Below are 16,316 nucleotides of genomic sequence, written 5' to 3'. Positions count from 1 at the left end.
ATGACACCTACGGTGTGTGTGTTGATAATCTCCCCAATGGATATGTAGATGACTGGCTTAGTTAGGGTAACAAGGTCAGAATACTCGTCCACATTGAATTTGTCCTCCAAGGAAGGGACATCACAGGCAGCAAGCAGGTAACGCCTGCAGGTGGCAACACAGAATGTAAGAGCAGGGTGACATCTTAAGGAGGAGCCCAGGTTACAGGTTATCAGAAGGATGAAGTCTTCACCTGAACTTCTGGTAAGAGCTGCTCAGGTACTCATTTATGGGATTCAGGTGGGCATTGTCTCCCAGAAACATCTTGTTGGATGCTGCATGCTGCAGCATTTTGGCGATGGAGCCCAAGTTGCGCCTCTGGTCGGTGGTCAGCTGACCACCCGCTGACATATCGATGATGTCAAAGGCATCAGGGGCTACGATAGCAGGATTCATGTAGCGGTAATACAGAAGGTTCCCTATAATCTGTAATGACACAATCAGGGACCATATTACTAACTCAGCCCCTAATAACAAATCTGAAATACATTTAAAAGCTCATCCAGAAAGGAGTCATAAGTCAGCATGACTGGTTTCACTGAACAGAGCATTTGTTAGAAACCAACCTGCACACAAGCCTGAATACAACTGCCTGGAGAAGTTTTTAAAATCACTGTGCGACTCAAGCTGACATGCTACATGAGTCAGCACTCAAAAATAAGTCAGCCATTTCTCTACAATAAAAACTCAATAGTAGAACTTGTTTTCTCATTTACTCTAACAGATCTATTTGAGAATGCCCTGCCCTGCAGTTTCACACTTCCTTTAGGAATGTAGAATTTCAATATGTAACACATCCTGACTAAGTTGTAAAATATAGGTGTGGGGGAGGAGCTGTGGCAGGTAAATATGAGATTAGTGGCCTTTTAAAATGCACATTCATGGCGTAAAAATTCCAATTCAATGTACAAGTGGCACATACACCACCCCTTGACCAATTGAGTGGTGACAGCCATGTTTGGGCAAGAGGAAATTGAAGAGAGTGGGGGCGTGGCTCACCTTTGTCGTGCTGGGACCTTGGAGCAAGCATCCCCACAGAAGGTCAGAGGCAAGGGCAGAGAGGACAACTGGAGCCCGGGAGAGAGAGGGGAGTGGAAGAGGCAGAGAGGGAAAGAGAGACGGGAGAGTGCATTCAGTAGAGAGGAGTGCAAGAGCACAAGAGTGCAGATGGGAGTGACAGGCAAGTGCTCAAGTGTACCCCTTCAGGCCATGGTGGCAGAACCAAGCAAGTGAAAGTGGCTGCGAGTTGAGAGGAGATCAGGAAGCAATCAGGAAAAACAGGGCATCAGCACTGAGGGATTATAACCACGCGTGACACTGAAATCCCATGACCAAATAATGCTTTGGTAGGAAGATGGTGACTTGCTTCCACCCTACAGCATCACGACAGAAGGGATAAGTGCAAAGCTGGTGGCTCCCCCACCCTTCTGGGTCTCTGGGTAGGTGAAGATGTCTGATTGGTCGTAAAGGTGAGAGGGAACCGACCTTCAGAAGCTCATCCTCCGTGGCATCCGGGAACTTCTCATTCAGCGTGTCTTTCAGCACCTTGGCAATGAAGCGCATCCCGTACCTGCGGGGTACCCAGAAAACGCCCGGGATGAACGTCACCTTCGAGTTTGAGAGGAAACGTTAAAAGCAGTGAGGCCAGTGAGAGGTAACTCACGGGATGCTGTCAACGGAAACAATGATGGCAGAAAGGAACTTGTCTGTGACTGTCCTCATGTTCTTTATAGAGGCCTCCAGCCGGGTTCGGACCTCCTCGTGGCTCATGGCCTGCTCTGGAGTGACGTCATACGGCAGCTTACTAACAAAGGGACAGAGCACATCCCATCATAAGTCAATATCATTCATACTTTCAAAAGACAGACGTCAGCAGTATGCACCACTGCATAGCTGAAGTGTTCTGATCTGGCTGACTGCATGTGACTCGTCCATCAGACATGACTGATGTGCTTGAGAGGCCTGTCATTCTGTACAACTTCCACTTGAAAAGGGGAAATGACATACAGGAACATACCAACTTCATCAAGTGTAAACATCAAGCGCAATAGCCTACAGTTGTGTCTGTCACAGGTCTACCGGAACATATATCTAAAGACCCTGCTTCTTTACTCACCTTTTCAAACCAAATAATACAACAGTGGCAACATGCCTACCTGGCCTCACCAGTCTGAGACTCCATCTGATTCACCCAGCTTTTGTAGATGTCTACTGGGTCGGTCTTGATGTTCAGTGTCTTGTCATCCATGATTTCCTTCACCACTGGCTGCAGGATCTGTCGAAGGGCATTCTGGCCCCGTGCCCCTCTGTTGAAGCTCACCACCATCTTGATTACAGTGGGGTTTCCCGTAACAATTTCCTGAATCTGGTCCACTTTAGACCTTCACACAGAAAAACAACTGTTTCTGGGCCTCCTGTCAAAAATGTGCTTGCACATGCAACCTAGATGTGCAACCACCCCCAAACAGAGTTAAGCTTTCAAAGATAACTTATAAAAACCAAACCCTAAAATAACAATCCTTGCATCCCCAACGGATGTTGCAAAGCCTTACTTTATTTCCTCTTGCAGGGCAGTCTTGAACAGTTTAAGCAGAAGGTACTCCTCACGCTGGTTGGAGGCATAGTTGTAGAGCGTGAAAATCACAGAGTCCATGAACTTAGTGGACTTGTTCTGAGGCATCTGGAAGATCAGCTTGGCTAGGTATGTAGGATTCGTCTAGGGTGAGATAAGTAAATTCTTCAGTACAACACAAACTGTTAGAAATTATTCCAAGAAGTTACATGGAGGATACAGGTGAAATTTAACCATGCAAGAAGCAGAGGGTTACCTGTAGCAGGTAGAAGAGGTTCTGGTAGGCCTCTAGCTTGTCTCTCTTCTCTTTACTCAGGGCCTTAAGACCACCTTTGTGTTTGTTCATCATCATTAGGTTGGAGAGTTCACCCTTATTCTTCTTTGTCAGCTTCGTGCTGTGAGAGACTACCTCTTGCAGGGTAATCTTGTTCTTGACCAGAAGGCCAATTTTAATGTCCATGAGGTTGAGGTCATTCTCCAGCTGCTGGTTGGAGCGGATGTTGGTGATCACCTCCTCTCTCATCCTCATTAGGTCCAGCTCCTCCTGAAAGTCCTGGTCGCTGTGATCCAGCAGGTGGACAAACTTCCGCACCACAGCCATGGGAGGATTTTCAGCGTTGACTGTGAAAAGAGAGAACATCATGTTGAATTCTGTGGGATTCCTGCAAGCTGGAGGTGCAAGGAGACTCAATGAAACAGAGCAAAGACGATACAAAAGCAATGAAAGGTCCCAAAAATGAGAATTTACAGAAGCAAAATGGAGATTTCATTCAATGTTCATCATAGACCTACTGAAGCTTAACTGAAGCCGTCGCAGTGCTAATACTCACTCAGAGTTTTGTAGTCATCTCTAGCTTTGTTGGCTCGGATGAAGGCCTGGATCTTCACAATATCATTCATCTGGACAAAAGAAACACCAGCTGGTCATATACGGGGCTCCAAAATAAGCAAAGTCCCTGCAGTCTGTAGGTCTGCTACACAACAGAAGCAATGCAGACTTTTTCCAGAGTAATAAATGGGATATCTTAGGCATCATGGTTGAACGGAGTTGCTGTGGAGAGGGTGACAACAACCAAATTCCTGGGGTTGCATATCTCTGAGGATCTCTCCTGGACCAATAACACCACATCACTGACGAGGGAGGCACAAACACGCCTCTACGTCCTCCACAAACTAAGGAGGGCGAAAGTCCCCCCCCCCCGGAAGCTGCTCTGCCTCCTGCCGTAAGGCTCTGCAATGGGTAGCCAAGCAAGATCATCGATCTCAGCAGCGATAGCTACTCACATGGTCTTTGAAATACTTCAGACGGTCCTTGTACTTCTTGCGTGCTTGGTGCATCCTCACCATCGATTGGATCTAAAAGACATTGAAAGACTTGAAATACTTCACAGACAACTGCCATTTTCATTATCATGTAATCTGAGCCATTAAGGGCATACACACGTTAATACGAGTATGATTATAATAAAGGATTTCAACAGATTCTCCATGAAGCACAGCCACCATGGATCCAGGAGGCCGGTACCTTCACTGCCTCAGCGTTGTGGTCATTCAGATACTGCTTGCGTTCCTGGAAGGCCTTCCTCTGCTTGTAGCCTTTCCAGTGAGCCTGTGGGCAGCAGACGGTCTCAGTCTCAGTACAACGGGCTCAGCGAATTTGCATATAGACCCTTATTTGGCATGTCAACTGGGTGGCAAGAGGACAACAAACAAAATGCAGCAAAGCATGCAAACAACCCTGGAATGGCTTGCAGTTGCAAGGCTACATGGGCTATGGTGACAGGGACAGCTGTGAGGTGGCAGTAGGGCAGTCACCTGTATGCGGGTGATGGCAGGGTCCTGCGTCTTCAGGAACCCGAGTCGCTCCTTCAGGCCTTTCCGGACCAGGTATCCCCGGCACCGTGCCTGCAGCTTGGCGATCAGGCTCTCGTTAGCCAGCCACAGCTGCTCGCGGTTGTAGGCCGAGGTCACACCAGACACCACAGACTAGGAGCAGTGCAAAAATGGAGATGGAGTGATGAGAAAATATCAGCAACTATCTGTCACCTGCTCATTCAAGGTTGGGCTATTGTGTAGCCACCCCCTATATATATATATATATATATATATATATATATATGTGTATGTATGTATGTATGTATGTATGTATGTATGTATGTATGTATGTATGTATGTATGTATGTATGTATGTATGTATGTATGTATGTATGTATGTATGTATGTATGTATGTATGTATGTATATGTGTGTGTGGCTCAGCGGGTTAAGGCACTCTCCCTGTCACTGTTAGGTCTCCAGCCAAAGAGCCCAGAGTTAGTTTTCCACTGTTGGGCCCTTGAGTTAGGCCCTTAATCTCCAATAGCTCCATGGACCCTGCTTTCGCTTTGGCCCATATACCATAAAAGCATCTGCTAGACAAAGAAATCGTAATCTCCAGACATCAGCTGGCAGCCCACCTGGATGTCCTCCTTGTTCAGCTGAGTGTTGTTGGGGATGAAGCTGACCGGCTCCTCCCAGGTACCCTCACCGTCATTCACGTTGAAGTAATAACTGTGACCCCCCTTCACCCAGTGCTTCACCCACTCGCTGCCGTTGTCGCCTGCCGACAGACCCATACAGCAACCCTTGTATTAATTCAAAGTTATTCAAACTTTTGTCAATTCTAAGTATCAGTAAGAACAGGAATTTTTTAACGTGTATGACCTACTTTTCATGCTAAAGGCCTTTGTATCAACATGTGCTGAATAAGTTACTTTGCCATCACATTGAGTGTTGCACGGGTCTATGCCCTACCCTCCGACTTCTTTGCGTCTTTGACTTTAGCCAGGTCGTTCTGGTACGTCTGGGCGCACTCAGAGGTGATGCCGTAGAGACCAGTACTGGGACTACGCAGGGCTGCCAATGTCTGGCTGGCATCGCCACTGTCCACAGCCTTGTTGATGGCCAGAATAGCCTGAGAAACTGAGGAAAGGCAGGAAGAGACGCTGCTCATAAAAACAGGCACTTGATGTCATTCAGGCACGTGGATATCAGACCACCAGAATGGGATCTGTGCTTGGTGGGAATGGTTGCTAGGACAACGCCAAGTGATCTTACACAGTAAGGCATCCTGGGTATCCTGGTTGGAGATCACCACAGTATCCTGGATCTCATCCAGCCACAGCACGGCAGAGGAGTCCCGAGTCTCCTGGAGAACAAGATGGAGATGGTCAATGCTAGAGACACGGATGCTATGACAGAACTGGAAGAAGCCGACAAACCGCGAAATGTATGCTCAACGTGTTATTAATTGCAGAATCAGAGTAAATTGTCACTTTGATAGTAACACTGATAACTTCTGATGGTGTTAACAATACTAACAAAGTTTATTAGAGCCAGAAATATCTGGCCACCAGAGGGCACTCTTCGATCTTTCACCTTGTCCCATTAAAGAAAACAGACGCTTCCGCTGTGTCATGCAGCATAAATCATTATGCTTGCAGACTAAACAGAACTAATAAAGTGTTCACAGGAACCACTGCTTTCACAGTGTCCTCTGGCTGGCAGTCAGTGCACTGAAGTGGGGTTTTTCCAAACCCATGAGTAAGACTGAACCATCGGGGAAAGAAAAAAGTTTAGATTCCTACCCAGAATAACCAAACCCCTGATCTAGTGCTCATGTCTCGCACCATCTCTGCCAGAAAAGTAGGAGAAAGTACTGATAAACTAGTTAAACTCATTTTGGATGGCCTGTAGTTCCACAGACATTCTGACAGTTTGACCGTCATGCAGTACCACACTTTGACAGCAGGTGGGGCTCTCTGCCACCATCCGCCTCTCGAGCTTGCCTGCTGGGCTCGTTTCCGGAGTGTGCTGAGCTGCTGGCTATTTGGCCAATACCACAGGGGCCTCTCTGTGCCGCAGTCACTTCCCCAGACTCGCTAAAGCCAGGCAGATCATAGGACCCATGTGAACGCTGGGGGTGTGGGATGCAGGAAGGTAAATAGCTGCATTTGTCCGGTCCTTCGACGTAAGGCTTTAACTACTGTAAAAAAGAGCTATAGGAGTGCACACCTAAATGTAGCATTACGGTGACCAGGTAGTGGTGTGCATGCAGGTTTGTGAGGGGAAACACAGGCATGTCTTAGTGCAAATGTAATAACATTTCACCACAGTGAGGAAGTGAGGAGAGGGTGTGGTAAATTAACCCTCTCTTCCCCCTTCTCCAATTCCATTCGGGGTGGGGGGGGGGGGGGGTGGTGGCGTACTCTCAGTGCCTGCAAAATGAGGACTGAACAGCTGACTTTTCCACAAGCCACACACGTGGCGCTCAAACAGCTGTCCTCAGCCTTGCCAAGGCATGCGGAAGCACTACTGTCCGCCCGGGTCAGATGTCAGGGAGGTCAACCCTAAAGAAAGGACTGTTCCGGCTGGCTGCCTGGTCATCGACATGACGGCACATACCGTTCACACTACTGTAATCTAAGAGGACAAGCGGGCTGCGAGCTTCCCTGTCCTTCAAAGCCACAACTGCACAAACTATGATACTGGAGCTCTTTGAAGTTAGCAGACTTCCTCTTCTCGGCGGGCCGATCCATGCTGCTTCCTGGCCACGAGGGGAGAACGCTGAGGGACTCTCAGGAACCAGGGCCCAGCACAGCGCGGGCGGAAGCGTCCCAGGTCATCGGAGCTCGGGGTTGCGGGAGACAAAGCACCATTCCCACAGTTCCTCTGAGCCAAGCCTGACAACTTCATTTTGCCTTTTATGGAAAAAACAGATGCCTGTTTCTTCGTACTTTCCACACAGAGCCGAGGGTCTAAATGACAGCAACTTTTACTGAGAGTTTTTCTTTTAAAAAGGGGAACCTCTGCTACGGAAACAGGGCTTGGCAACATATGAGTGAGAAAATCTCACTGCAGTATCAGTCAGTGTCTGCAAATAACCAAATAACCCAACGCTGAAAGCTCTGCAATGACTGAGTGAGGGTGGAGAAACCACACCCCCAACCCCCCCAACTGGAAAATGATCCAAAATGGAACATGAACAAGGCCTGCTTGTTCCTTTTTGGGCATGTAAATGAAAACTAAATGGGGCCAGCAAAGCTATTTCTAGGAAGAGACTTCATATCTCTGTCTGGATGTCGTCACATGGGAGAAATTAAAATTAGTTTGACACAAAATGTTACATCTGCAGGTTACTCAGAGCGTCACGAAATCCCAAAAATCATGCAAGAATCATCCAGCCCCTCATGAAAAACCCTAGCGGTCTGAGGAACCGTAACTACGAGGTGCTGAAGACATGCAGAGCAACGTCCTAAAAATAGCGATTACCTTCAGAAAACAGGAAACCTGTGACATTGTAACAGCGTCGCCAAACAGCAGCGCTATGAAAATAAATCTGCATGAAAAATAGGGGCCTTCCGGGGATCTCAGAGCGAGCTTCTCATCTAGTACCTCATTTGACAGCCCCAGGTGTGCTTAACACCTAATACCCCGGTAAATAAAATCGGCAGGCTTGGAGTCGTCTTGCTTTGAACCTCGATGCCTCCCAGCCGTCACCTTCACCCATTACGCCACTTGCTTCACGTGCAGAGTGTTTGCGTTTCGTTTTTTTGCCCTTAGATTTTAGCACAAGCAAAAGGGGAAGGAAGCAGAAGAGGCGCAATGCCACGAGCATCACGTGGAGGAATCGCATGCAGCTTGGCTGCTGGGACAGACCGACTACGACCCCCCCCCGCCATTCGTTTGATTTTGGCATCAGGAACCGCTCCCACAGCAGCTCCAAATTCACCGTTCCGGCCTTGGTTCGGCCTTTTAAAGCCCGCGGTGCCACCCTCTGCTCCTTCTGGGTCTGAAATTAGCTCTGTGGCCACGCCGGTGTTAGCGGCGGGGTGTGAGGGCAGGGGAGGCCTGTGGGGTTTCCAGGCCGTCCTTACGTGGGCCTTTTCCCGCCGGGCTTCCAGCAGCTTGTCAAAGTAGTGCTGGGCCACCGGGGGGCGCACGTCCGTCAGCTTGGCAGCCGGGTGCTGCAGGGCGGCCAGCGTCTTCTGCACGTCGCCTTCATCCAGGGCCTCGTTGATCTGCCCGATGGCCAGGATTCCTGAAAAAGCCACGGGAGGCGGAATTAAGCACCAGGTGCCTCGCCGATGTTGCTTTTTATCCATGTACTCTGTGGACAGAACCGGTACCAGCACGACTCAACTCTACATTACTTCTGTTCCATTCTGGCCTTACTCACTCTGGTGCTCCTCATGCACGGCATTGTTGACCTGGTCCACACAAGCCTGGATGTCATTCCAGGTCAGGAACTCGTTCCCCTCCTCGCGGCCGGCGACTTTCAGCCGCATGAGCTCATCGATGTACCTGCGGGGCCGGGTAGGTTAATGGCAGCCGACCACCTCCCCCCCCCCCCCGCAGCCTGCCACCTGCCCCACGCACAGCCCTTCTGCCCACCTCTGAGCACAGTCATCCTCCACGTTGCTCAGCCCTGTGACTGGACTCGCCAGCTGCCTCCACACGGCCGGCCGGTCCCCCACATCCAGCGCCCCGTTGATCAGCACCACCGAGGACAGCATCTCCACGGCGACCGACAGCTCTGGGTGCATCAGGTTTTCCTACGTGGCATGATTAATGTTGCAGCGACTGGGTCAAACGTTTCATCAACATATTTCTGTCACTGTAAGTATCAAGAGTATCACAGTATAGAAACCTCTTACCAACAAATATATAAAAAAAACGACGTCAAATGCCAGCAGGGTACTTTTACGCCAGCCCATCCTTCTGAGCTCCACACTTACACCAGCCTATCCCTCGAGTCCGTACCTCGGCGCTCTGCTGCTGCAGACTGGCCAGCTCCCGCTGATAGAGCCCTGCCGCGCTGGGGTACACCTGAGGCAGCTGGGCGTCCGGGTTCATCAGCTCGGCCACGGTATCCTCCGCCACGCCTGCCCGGATGGCTGCATTGATGCGCTCCACAGCCTTCAGCACTGGGGAGGCAGGGATGGTCAGATCGCCACCTGCTGGTCACCGGAGTACTGCAAGAAACAGCTACAGAGCATGAGGATGAATGAGGGGCCATAAATGAGCAGGGGAACCTCACGTTTCTGATAGCCAGCTGCATTCTCGTTCGCGACATCCACTCCGTTCTGAATCTCCTCCTTAATCAAGGGCTCTCCTGGGGTATTCTGGGTAGAAAAAGGACCAGAAATTCAGCAAACCAAGGGAGAAAAAAATAGGTAAGTGCCATTTTTAAACTTGTAGGCAGCCAACCACATCATCCCGGGGGGTTTAGGGTATGAGAAGGAAGCCCACCTGCTCTTTGCACTCACGGTCTGCCGTCAACTGCTTCAGGTACCAGCTCTTGTTTTGCAACTGCAGGTCACGCAGGCCCAAAGCCTGGGCCCGGAGTGCGTCATACAGCCTGTCCTCGTCGCCGCTCAGCAAGGCCTGGTCCGTCGAGGTCAGGGCATTAGCCACTGGGAGGCAGGACAACAGTGGGGTCATTGTGTGACTTCTCATGAGGTGGCATGACACAGCTGCATCTGATTCCACAAAGGGAGTCACTCACAGTTGACTTTGTTGACGTTGCCCTGGATCTCAGCCTGGGTCAGAAGTTCTTCATAAACATCTCTCTCTACCTCAGAGTTCTCTACAATCTACGAGAGACATGAACAGTAACATTTACAATGAGGTTTAAGGAACAAAATGTTAGAAGTGTTATAATACTGCATGTACGTTCTGAAGTGGGCACTAGTCCAATGGTTTCCGGAATCTCCTCTGGTTGGTCTCACTGTGCTTCAACGATACAAAACCCAGAGGTCAGTTGGGTTACTGACCTTCCTCCACACCATACCCTCCTCAACTGGACTGATTTTCCATTAACATTTTTTTTCTCCATTATTGATGAGCCTGACTCAGGACCACAAGGCAAGCAAAACAATTAGGACCTCTCTAAGACACCAACTACAACACATCTGCCAAGAGAGGGGAAGTCTTTCTTGAAGTATTTCTTACTACTGCTCCTTATTCTACCACCGCACCCTGGGTAGGGGGGGGGGGGGGGGCGGGGGGCTCCCAACCGGTCAGTTTTATTGAGTCATTTCCCCTATCTTGACACGAACACTGCCTTATTAGGGCTGCCCCTTAGCTGACAAAATACAGCAGCGCTATTTTTGAACAACATGATATCACCCACAGTCACACCCATTTCAACAGAGCAACAAGGTGCCCTTCTAAAACAGGCAGCACTGCCTTGAAGAGAAAATGCTCAAACAAGCCAGGCCACAGGAAATTCCAGAAAAAGTGACATTAAGTAACACTGGAACAGGAGGCATCGGAGAGTTTACGGTCACAAACAGCTGAGCTGATTAATACGGGATCATGTTCCAGCAGAGTTGGAGATTGCAGCTCCAGAAAGTAAAAATCCAAAAATTTGTGACTCCGTGGCTGTTGAAACAAATTCTTGGTCTGGATTTTAACTTTCTGGACCTGAAATGTCTACCAGTACCAATGTCCCAGTAAAAGTCAGAACCGCCACCCAGAATCACTGGTAACCAGAATCGCTACAGTTTTATTCAGCTGGGCAACTCAGAGGTAAAAACTTGGACGTCCCCTCTGGAAATAAGCGCTAATCAGCGACACCCACCCGCTTCCTGGAATTCGCTACTTTCTCAGCCTTGGCCTGGAACAGGGTGTCCTGGTAGTACTGGGCTGAACGCGGAGCCATGTTCACCAGCATAGCGTTGGGGTTCTGCATGGCGGCCATGGTGCCCTCTGGGTTGCCTTGGTCAATGGCCTCGTTGATGGCGATCACAGCGGCATGCACTAGGGGGGGCAAGAGGGACCCCATGTTTTAGCCTAATGTCACGTGTGCCAGCGTCACGTTTCGCAAAGACGATTTCCATGTTTACTGGGATTTGAAGAATTTGAGCAATAATTTAATTAACAATTCTTGTGTGAGTGCTTTCAGCACACTAGGCGCCTGTGTCAGACTCACGGGCAGCTTCATCGACCGACAGCTCATTGGCCAGGATTCCACCTATCTTGCTGAAGGCTGGCATCTGGATTCCATATTTTTCCAGCTCACTCTTCATGTTGTTGATTTCCTCCTCTGTGGGAAACAGTAACCCACAATCAGTCTTTATGTTATGCGACTACGCAAGAAATCCAGCTTCGTGATACTGGTCCCAGTTCTCTGCTTCGTTCAGGGTACCAGAATTTAAATGGACTTCATCTTCGTTGACTCACATTTAGCCCAAAAGACATTAACGACAAGTTATCCACTAATCATGTGTTGTGTTTATGCATGGTCAGCCCACAGCGTGCCAGACAGACTGCTGCAGACACGCTCACAACAGACTGGACGAACATGTGATTTTAGGATTAACAAAGGTTTTTCGACTGATAAACTTTACCTACGACAAAATGCTAGTAGATCTACACTTTGCAGAACTAAATTTAGCGGAAGCTAATCGGTCCACCAGTTTTTAAAAGTTAGTGGAAATGCTAATCCGCTAACCAAAAAGAAAGCTAATTAGCGGTTAGCGGAACCCTGCCCACCACAGAGGGGACCCACCCTCTCTGGTCCCCCTGAACACCAACCCCAGCCACCCTGGCACCCAAAGCCGGTATCCTGTGGGGGATTCAAGCCCCAGAGTATTCAGGAAAGCAAGATGGCAGATGAGACAGGGGGTGATTTTAATGCTCTGCTACGGTAAAGTACACAATATGCCCAGTAGATAATATTATTAGTCGCTATGCACTATCTGGGCAGGGCGGCTGAGGTTAGCTGAAGTGTCCCCGTGTGGGGGATGGGGGGTAGGGGGGCAGGGCTGCTGGGAGTTAGCAATTGTGTTGCTGATAAACACTCTCTCCATCAGCATAGCAGGAAGAGCCGGTATAACAAATGACAGGAAACTCGCACAATTACTAACGAGTCTCATATTGGCTACTTCCACTCTGCTCTCTCTACAGCTGCACTTTAACCCCTCAGTCCCTCCGAAGGGCTTCACCACCCAGAACACTGGGACCCACTGGAGGAGGACTATTTGGCCGGGGCTGGCTCATACCACCCTCACCTGTGAAATCCACCTTTCCGTACAGGTCCTGGATCTGTGGGGCCAGTCCAAGCTTGAAGAGGTACAAACTGTGTAGTGAAGAGAGAGGAGATTAAACAGGGCCAGGGGGCGGAGATCCATCTGCTTCACCAGAGGCGAGTGCGGTTTCGCGGCCATGCGCCTCTGCGGTGGCCTGCTGAGTTTAAACGGACTAACCGCGATCTTCCGGCAGAAATGCTCCGCATTAACATGGAGATTCCACCTGGACCTGGCAGTGGGCTAGCTGCCGTCCTGGAACATGAGGTCACACAGAGCTTGTGGGCTCAGGCATGCTCACCAGAGCTCTTCTACAGACTCGCTCAGAGACTCCATGATCACAAGACCAGCCTTGAGAGCCCCCTGTGGCCACGTCACTTACGCAGTTGCAGTGGAAACGCAGCCTAGATAGAGTTTATGTCTATGGCCTATCTGCCAATTTCCACCACAAGACCACAAAGCTCTCATTTTAGACACCTGAAACCCAAATACGCTTCATTTAACACACACTACGGCCCACAGAGCACAGTCCTAGACACCAACAAGTTATCGGCCCAGATATGCCATTAACTGGCACCAGAGGAGACACAGATCAGACGAGGCTCAAGGCGATTTGACTGCCGTACCTGAGCGCATGTATGCAGTAGATACAGCGAGGCATGTTCTTCCTGTCATAGATGTCTGTAGTTTCAGGGTAGAAGATCTGAACAGAGGACAAGAAAAAGTGTGTGAAGCCTAGAGCCGCAGAGATTGAGCCCTGGGTTTGTGATACCACACTGATAGTTTGTCTCCACCCTGAATACAAGCCTGCCAACAGGTGAGAGCCATTTTAAAGCAGGTTCTCAAGGTGATTTTGTGATATTTTACTCTCACCTTCGGAAGGCCTTTCTCGGTCATAGCGTTCAGCCACTGGATTACGTTGTCGGTGTGCCTGAAATGAAGCCCAGTGGCCTACAGGGAGGAAAAGGAGAAACAAGTTATTTCCTGTTCAGAAGATGCACTAGCTGCCCATATGGCTAGATGGGTTAAGGAGATTGCAGCCAGGCCACGCTTTGGGCTTCCCTTCACCTTATAGCGCGCCTGCTCGCGGTCGTAGATCTTCTTGAGAGAGACCACATTGGGGGCAAAGAAGTTGCCCAGCTTGGCCAAGTACACGCCATTCCTCAAGCCCTCCTCGAGTTCAGTGGTGTGGGGAAGCTCCTCATTCAGACAGGCCTCCATCCACCTGAAGCAGAGAAAACCCAAGTGAGACAAGGACGCAAAGGAAGAAGTCGTCAACCAGAAAGGCTTCCGGAAACACCTCAGTCAGCACATAATACCAACAGGCTGCTCTTAATACATCTGGCCCAATGGGTGGTCATGGGAACTCAGAGGAGCCTGTAAATGTGATGGCAGGGCTCAGACCACATGTCCAAGCTATATGCACAGTCGGAAGAGCGGAACAATCCGTAAAGCCTGCGGAGACTGGTCACATGACCCCGTTGGGACCTACAGATGCACATGAGTGAGGAGTCCATCTGTTCCATCGCAACTTGTTTTTCCATCCTTTCGGAGTGGGAACAGGGATCTGTATCACTCAGCGCAAGAGCCGCTACATTTTTATGCTGCATGTGAAAGCGATCGGCACGCGATAAGAAACCGGCCCGGAACGAAGCACCACGATCCACGCTGAGCTCGAAAAATCCAGGATTAGCTAGGTTGAGGGAGCCCAGCCTCAGCGGCGTTCGTGCGTTAATGCTTATGCTCAGCATGTCGTACTGTAGGTACAGCTTGCTCACTTCCCCCTGACCTGGGGAAGTTTGTGCTTGTGGTGGAGGAGAAGAGAAAGAGAGGAAACCCCAAGTCGCACATCCGGGGACACGTCGAAGCGGCGAGTCGCTGCAGCTCCATCGCGGGTCGCCTTTACTGCACGCCTCCTTCCACCTCCATCCCCATCGCACCACACCACACCCAAAGAGGACGTTCAGCACCCTGCATGTCAATACACTGACTGCAAGAAGGTTCCAGCAAGTAAAAACAGAAAATCCACCCAGGCTAGATTTAGATCTTTGATTCTGATACCAATTAAAGGCTCAAAAAAAATTCCAGTTACTATCTTTAATGGTTTTTGAGGGGTGGCTATTGGGGTACGAGTGGGGACCGCACTCATGTGCACGGTAGGGTTCTGCAGTGGATGGTGGGATTTTGCTTATTTTAATACTTAGTTTAGTGGGGTTTTTGTCGGCTTGTATGAGAAAATTGAGAGTAAAATTTGACAGATACTTTTGGTCAAACCATTAAAAATCATTGCATTTCAATGGACAATTTCATTGTGGTTTTTGAAAGAAATAAGAATTAGAGGTCAGTGATCATTGTTGACACACCACAGTACACAACAATGAAATGTGTCCTCTGCATTTAACCCATGTGACATCGTGACATAGCAGGGGGCAGCTAATTCAGCAGTGCTTGGGGGCGGTACCTTGCTCAGGGTACATCAGTGATAGATTGCTGGTCGGGGAATCGAACCTGCAATCTTTCAATTACAAATGCGTGTCCCTAACAATTAAGCCACCACTGCCCAAGGACAAGATAGAGATAGAAGAATAATAAATATCCTTTATTTTGATGAAAAATATTGTGACAGTTCTGGGCAAAGAAATGATAAGTGTTTTGGGCCAGATTTTACACTTTCCTCCAGTCAATGGTACCTACTGTAATTCCCAGAAGCTTATTATGGGATCCCACAGATGGAAACACTACTCCCATCAACCGCCCATATTCTCAGGCAAAGGAAGGCGGCACTTTAAAGCATTCTGGAATTTTCTCTCGCACTTCATTGGGACCACATGTTTCCCTAGAAGAACGGGGCTGTGAATGAACCAGTGTGGCCAATTCTATTTTTAGCTGGTGCTCCTTAAAACTACCGAATAACGCAGACAAATATTTCACGCAGCAGCCAAGCAATTCCAGAGTCAGAATAACCAGTTATGGGTCTAATGTATGCTGGCGTGTTCAGACTCTGGCTACATGGATACTGATTTCCACAAATGTTACAGTTCAAACAGCCGCGCTCCCCCCATAACGTGTCACATTGTTTTTTCCCTGGACTTTATCCCCTCAGGTAAACCCAGCAGGTATGACATCTAAGGCCCGGATTACAAGTCAACGCCAACCTCAGCAGGTTCTACTCGAGGGGAAAAAAGGGCTGCAGACTCTGTTTTGGGGAAAGAAAAAAAAAAGCAAAACAAAGTTACAGCGTTACTGAAAAGAAATTCTTCCCAGTCAGTTTCCATAGCGCCTGCACTGGTGCTCAGAAACTGGCCCGTTCCGGCTGCAACCTCTTTCACGGTCTCGGTATCTCTGAAAAGCCCATCCCCTCTGTCACTGCCAGGGCCGACACCCAGACAGGAGCGAGCCCCCTCCCCGTTACTCCTACTTCAGCTGAGATGGCTACACAGTCCTTCGCTTGTAGGGTCCTCCCTTGATCCATGAAGGCCGTCCAAGCAGGAGTTAACCCACAGCAGGCAGACTGGGACGGCCACACCTACCATTCAGCCCAGCTGGAGAACCATCCCCGCCCAGGTTTAACGGAGGCCCCGCCCAGTAGCACACGGCACACCCATAACAAGCAATAATGACATCCTACAGGCAGGT

The 16,316-nt window shown here is 49.4% G+C and overlaps 1 protein-coding gene across 1 annotated transcript in view; it reads right to left on the bottom strand.

Moving 5' to 3' along the window:
- iqgap1 (IQ motif containing GTPase activating protein 1) overlaps positions 1-16,316 on the bottom strand; it is a 29,519-nt gene that overhangs the window by 5,943 nt on the left and 7,260 nt on the right. Inside the window, exons 3-29 of the mRNA XM_072717895.1 lie at positions 13,749-13,905; positions 13,554-13,631; positions 13,307-13,383; positions 12,666-12,733; positions 11,585-11,698; positions 11,234-11,412; positions 10,157-10,244; positions 9,901-10,064; positions 9,689-9,773; positions 9,412-9,575; positions 9,043-9,203; positions 8,828-8,952; positions 8,526-8,689; positions 5,707-5,797; positions 5,404-5,571; positions 5,067-5,209; positions 4,427-4,597; positions 4,137-4,220; positions 3,896-3,967; positions 3,442-3,511; positions 2,868-3,232; positions 2,592-2,755; positions 2,196-2,420; positions 1,703-1,843; positions 1,525-1,609; positions 233-465; positions 12-144 (exon numbers count right to left, since the gene is read on the bottom strand). Of these exons, the coding sequence (XP_072573996.1) occupies positions 12-144; positions 233-465; positions 1,525-1,609; positions 1,703-1,843; positions 2,196-2,420; positions 2,592-2,755; positions 2,868-3,232; positions 3,442-3,511; positions 3,896-3,967; positions 4,137-4,220; positions 4,427-4,597; positions 5,067-5,209; positions 5,404-5,571; positions 5,707-5,797; positions 8,526-8,689; positions 8,828-8,952; positions 9,043-9,203; positions 9,412-9,575; positions 9,689-9,773; positions 9,901-10,064; positions 10,157-10,244; positions 11,234-11,412; positions 11,585-11,698; positions 12,666-12,733; positions 13,307-13,383; positions 13,554-13,631; positions 13,749-13,905 (3,769 nt within the window). The remainder of the gene's footprint in view (positions 1-11; positions 145-232; positions 466-1,524; positions 1,610-1,702; positions 1,844-2,195; positions 2,421-2,591; positions 2,756-2,867; positions 3,233-3,441; positions 3,512-3,895; positions 3,968-4,136; positions 4,221-4,426; positions 4,598-5,066; positions 5,210-5,403; positions 5,572-5,706; positions 5,798-8,525; positions 8,690-8,827; positions 8,953-9,042; positions 9,204-9,411; positions 9,576-9,688; positions 9,774-9,900; positions 10,065-10,156; positions 10,245-11,233; positions 11,413-11,584; positions 11,699-12,665; positions 12,734-13,306; positions 13,384-13,553; positions 13,632-13,748; positions 13,906-16,316) is intronic.

Source organism: Paramormyrops kingsleyae, chromosome 11 (genome assembly GCF_048594095.1).
Source record: "Paramormyrops kingsleyae isolate MSU_618 chromosome 11, PKINGS_0.4, whole genome shotgun sequence".
In the NCBI taxonomy this organism is placed as follows: domain Eukaryota; kingdom Metazoa; phylum Chordata; class Actinopteri; order Osteoglossiformes; family Mormyridae; genus Paramormyrops; species Paramormyrops kingsleyae.
This window is presented reverse-complemented; position numbering and strand designations above follow the sequence as displayed.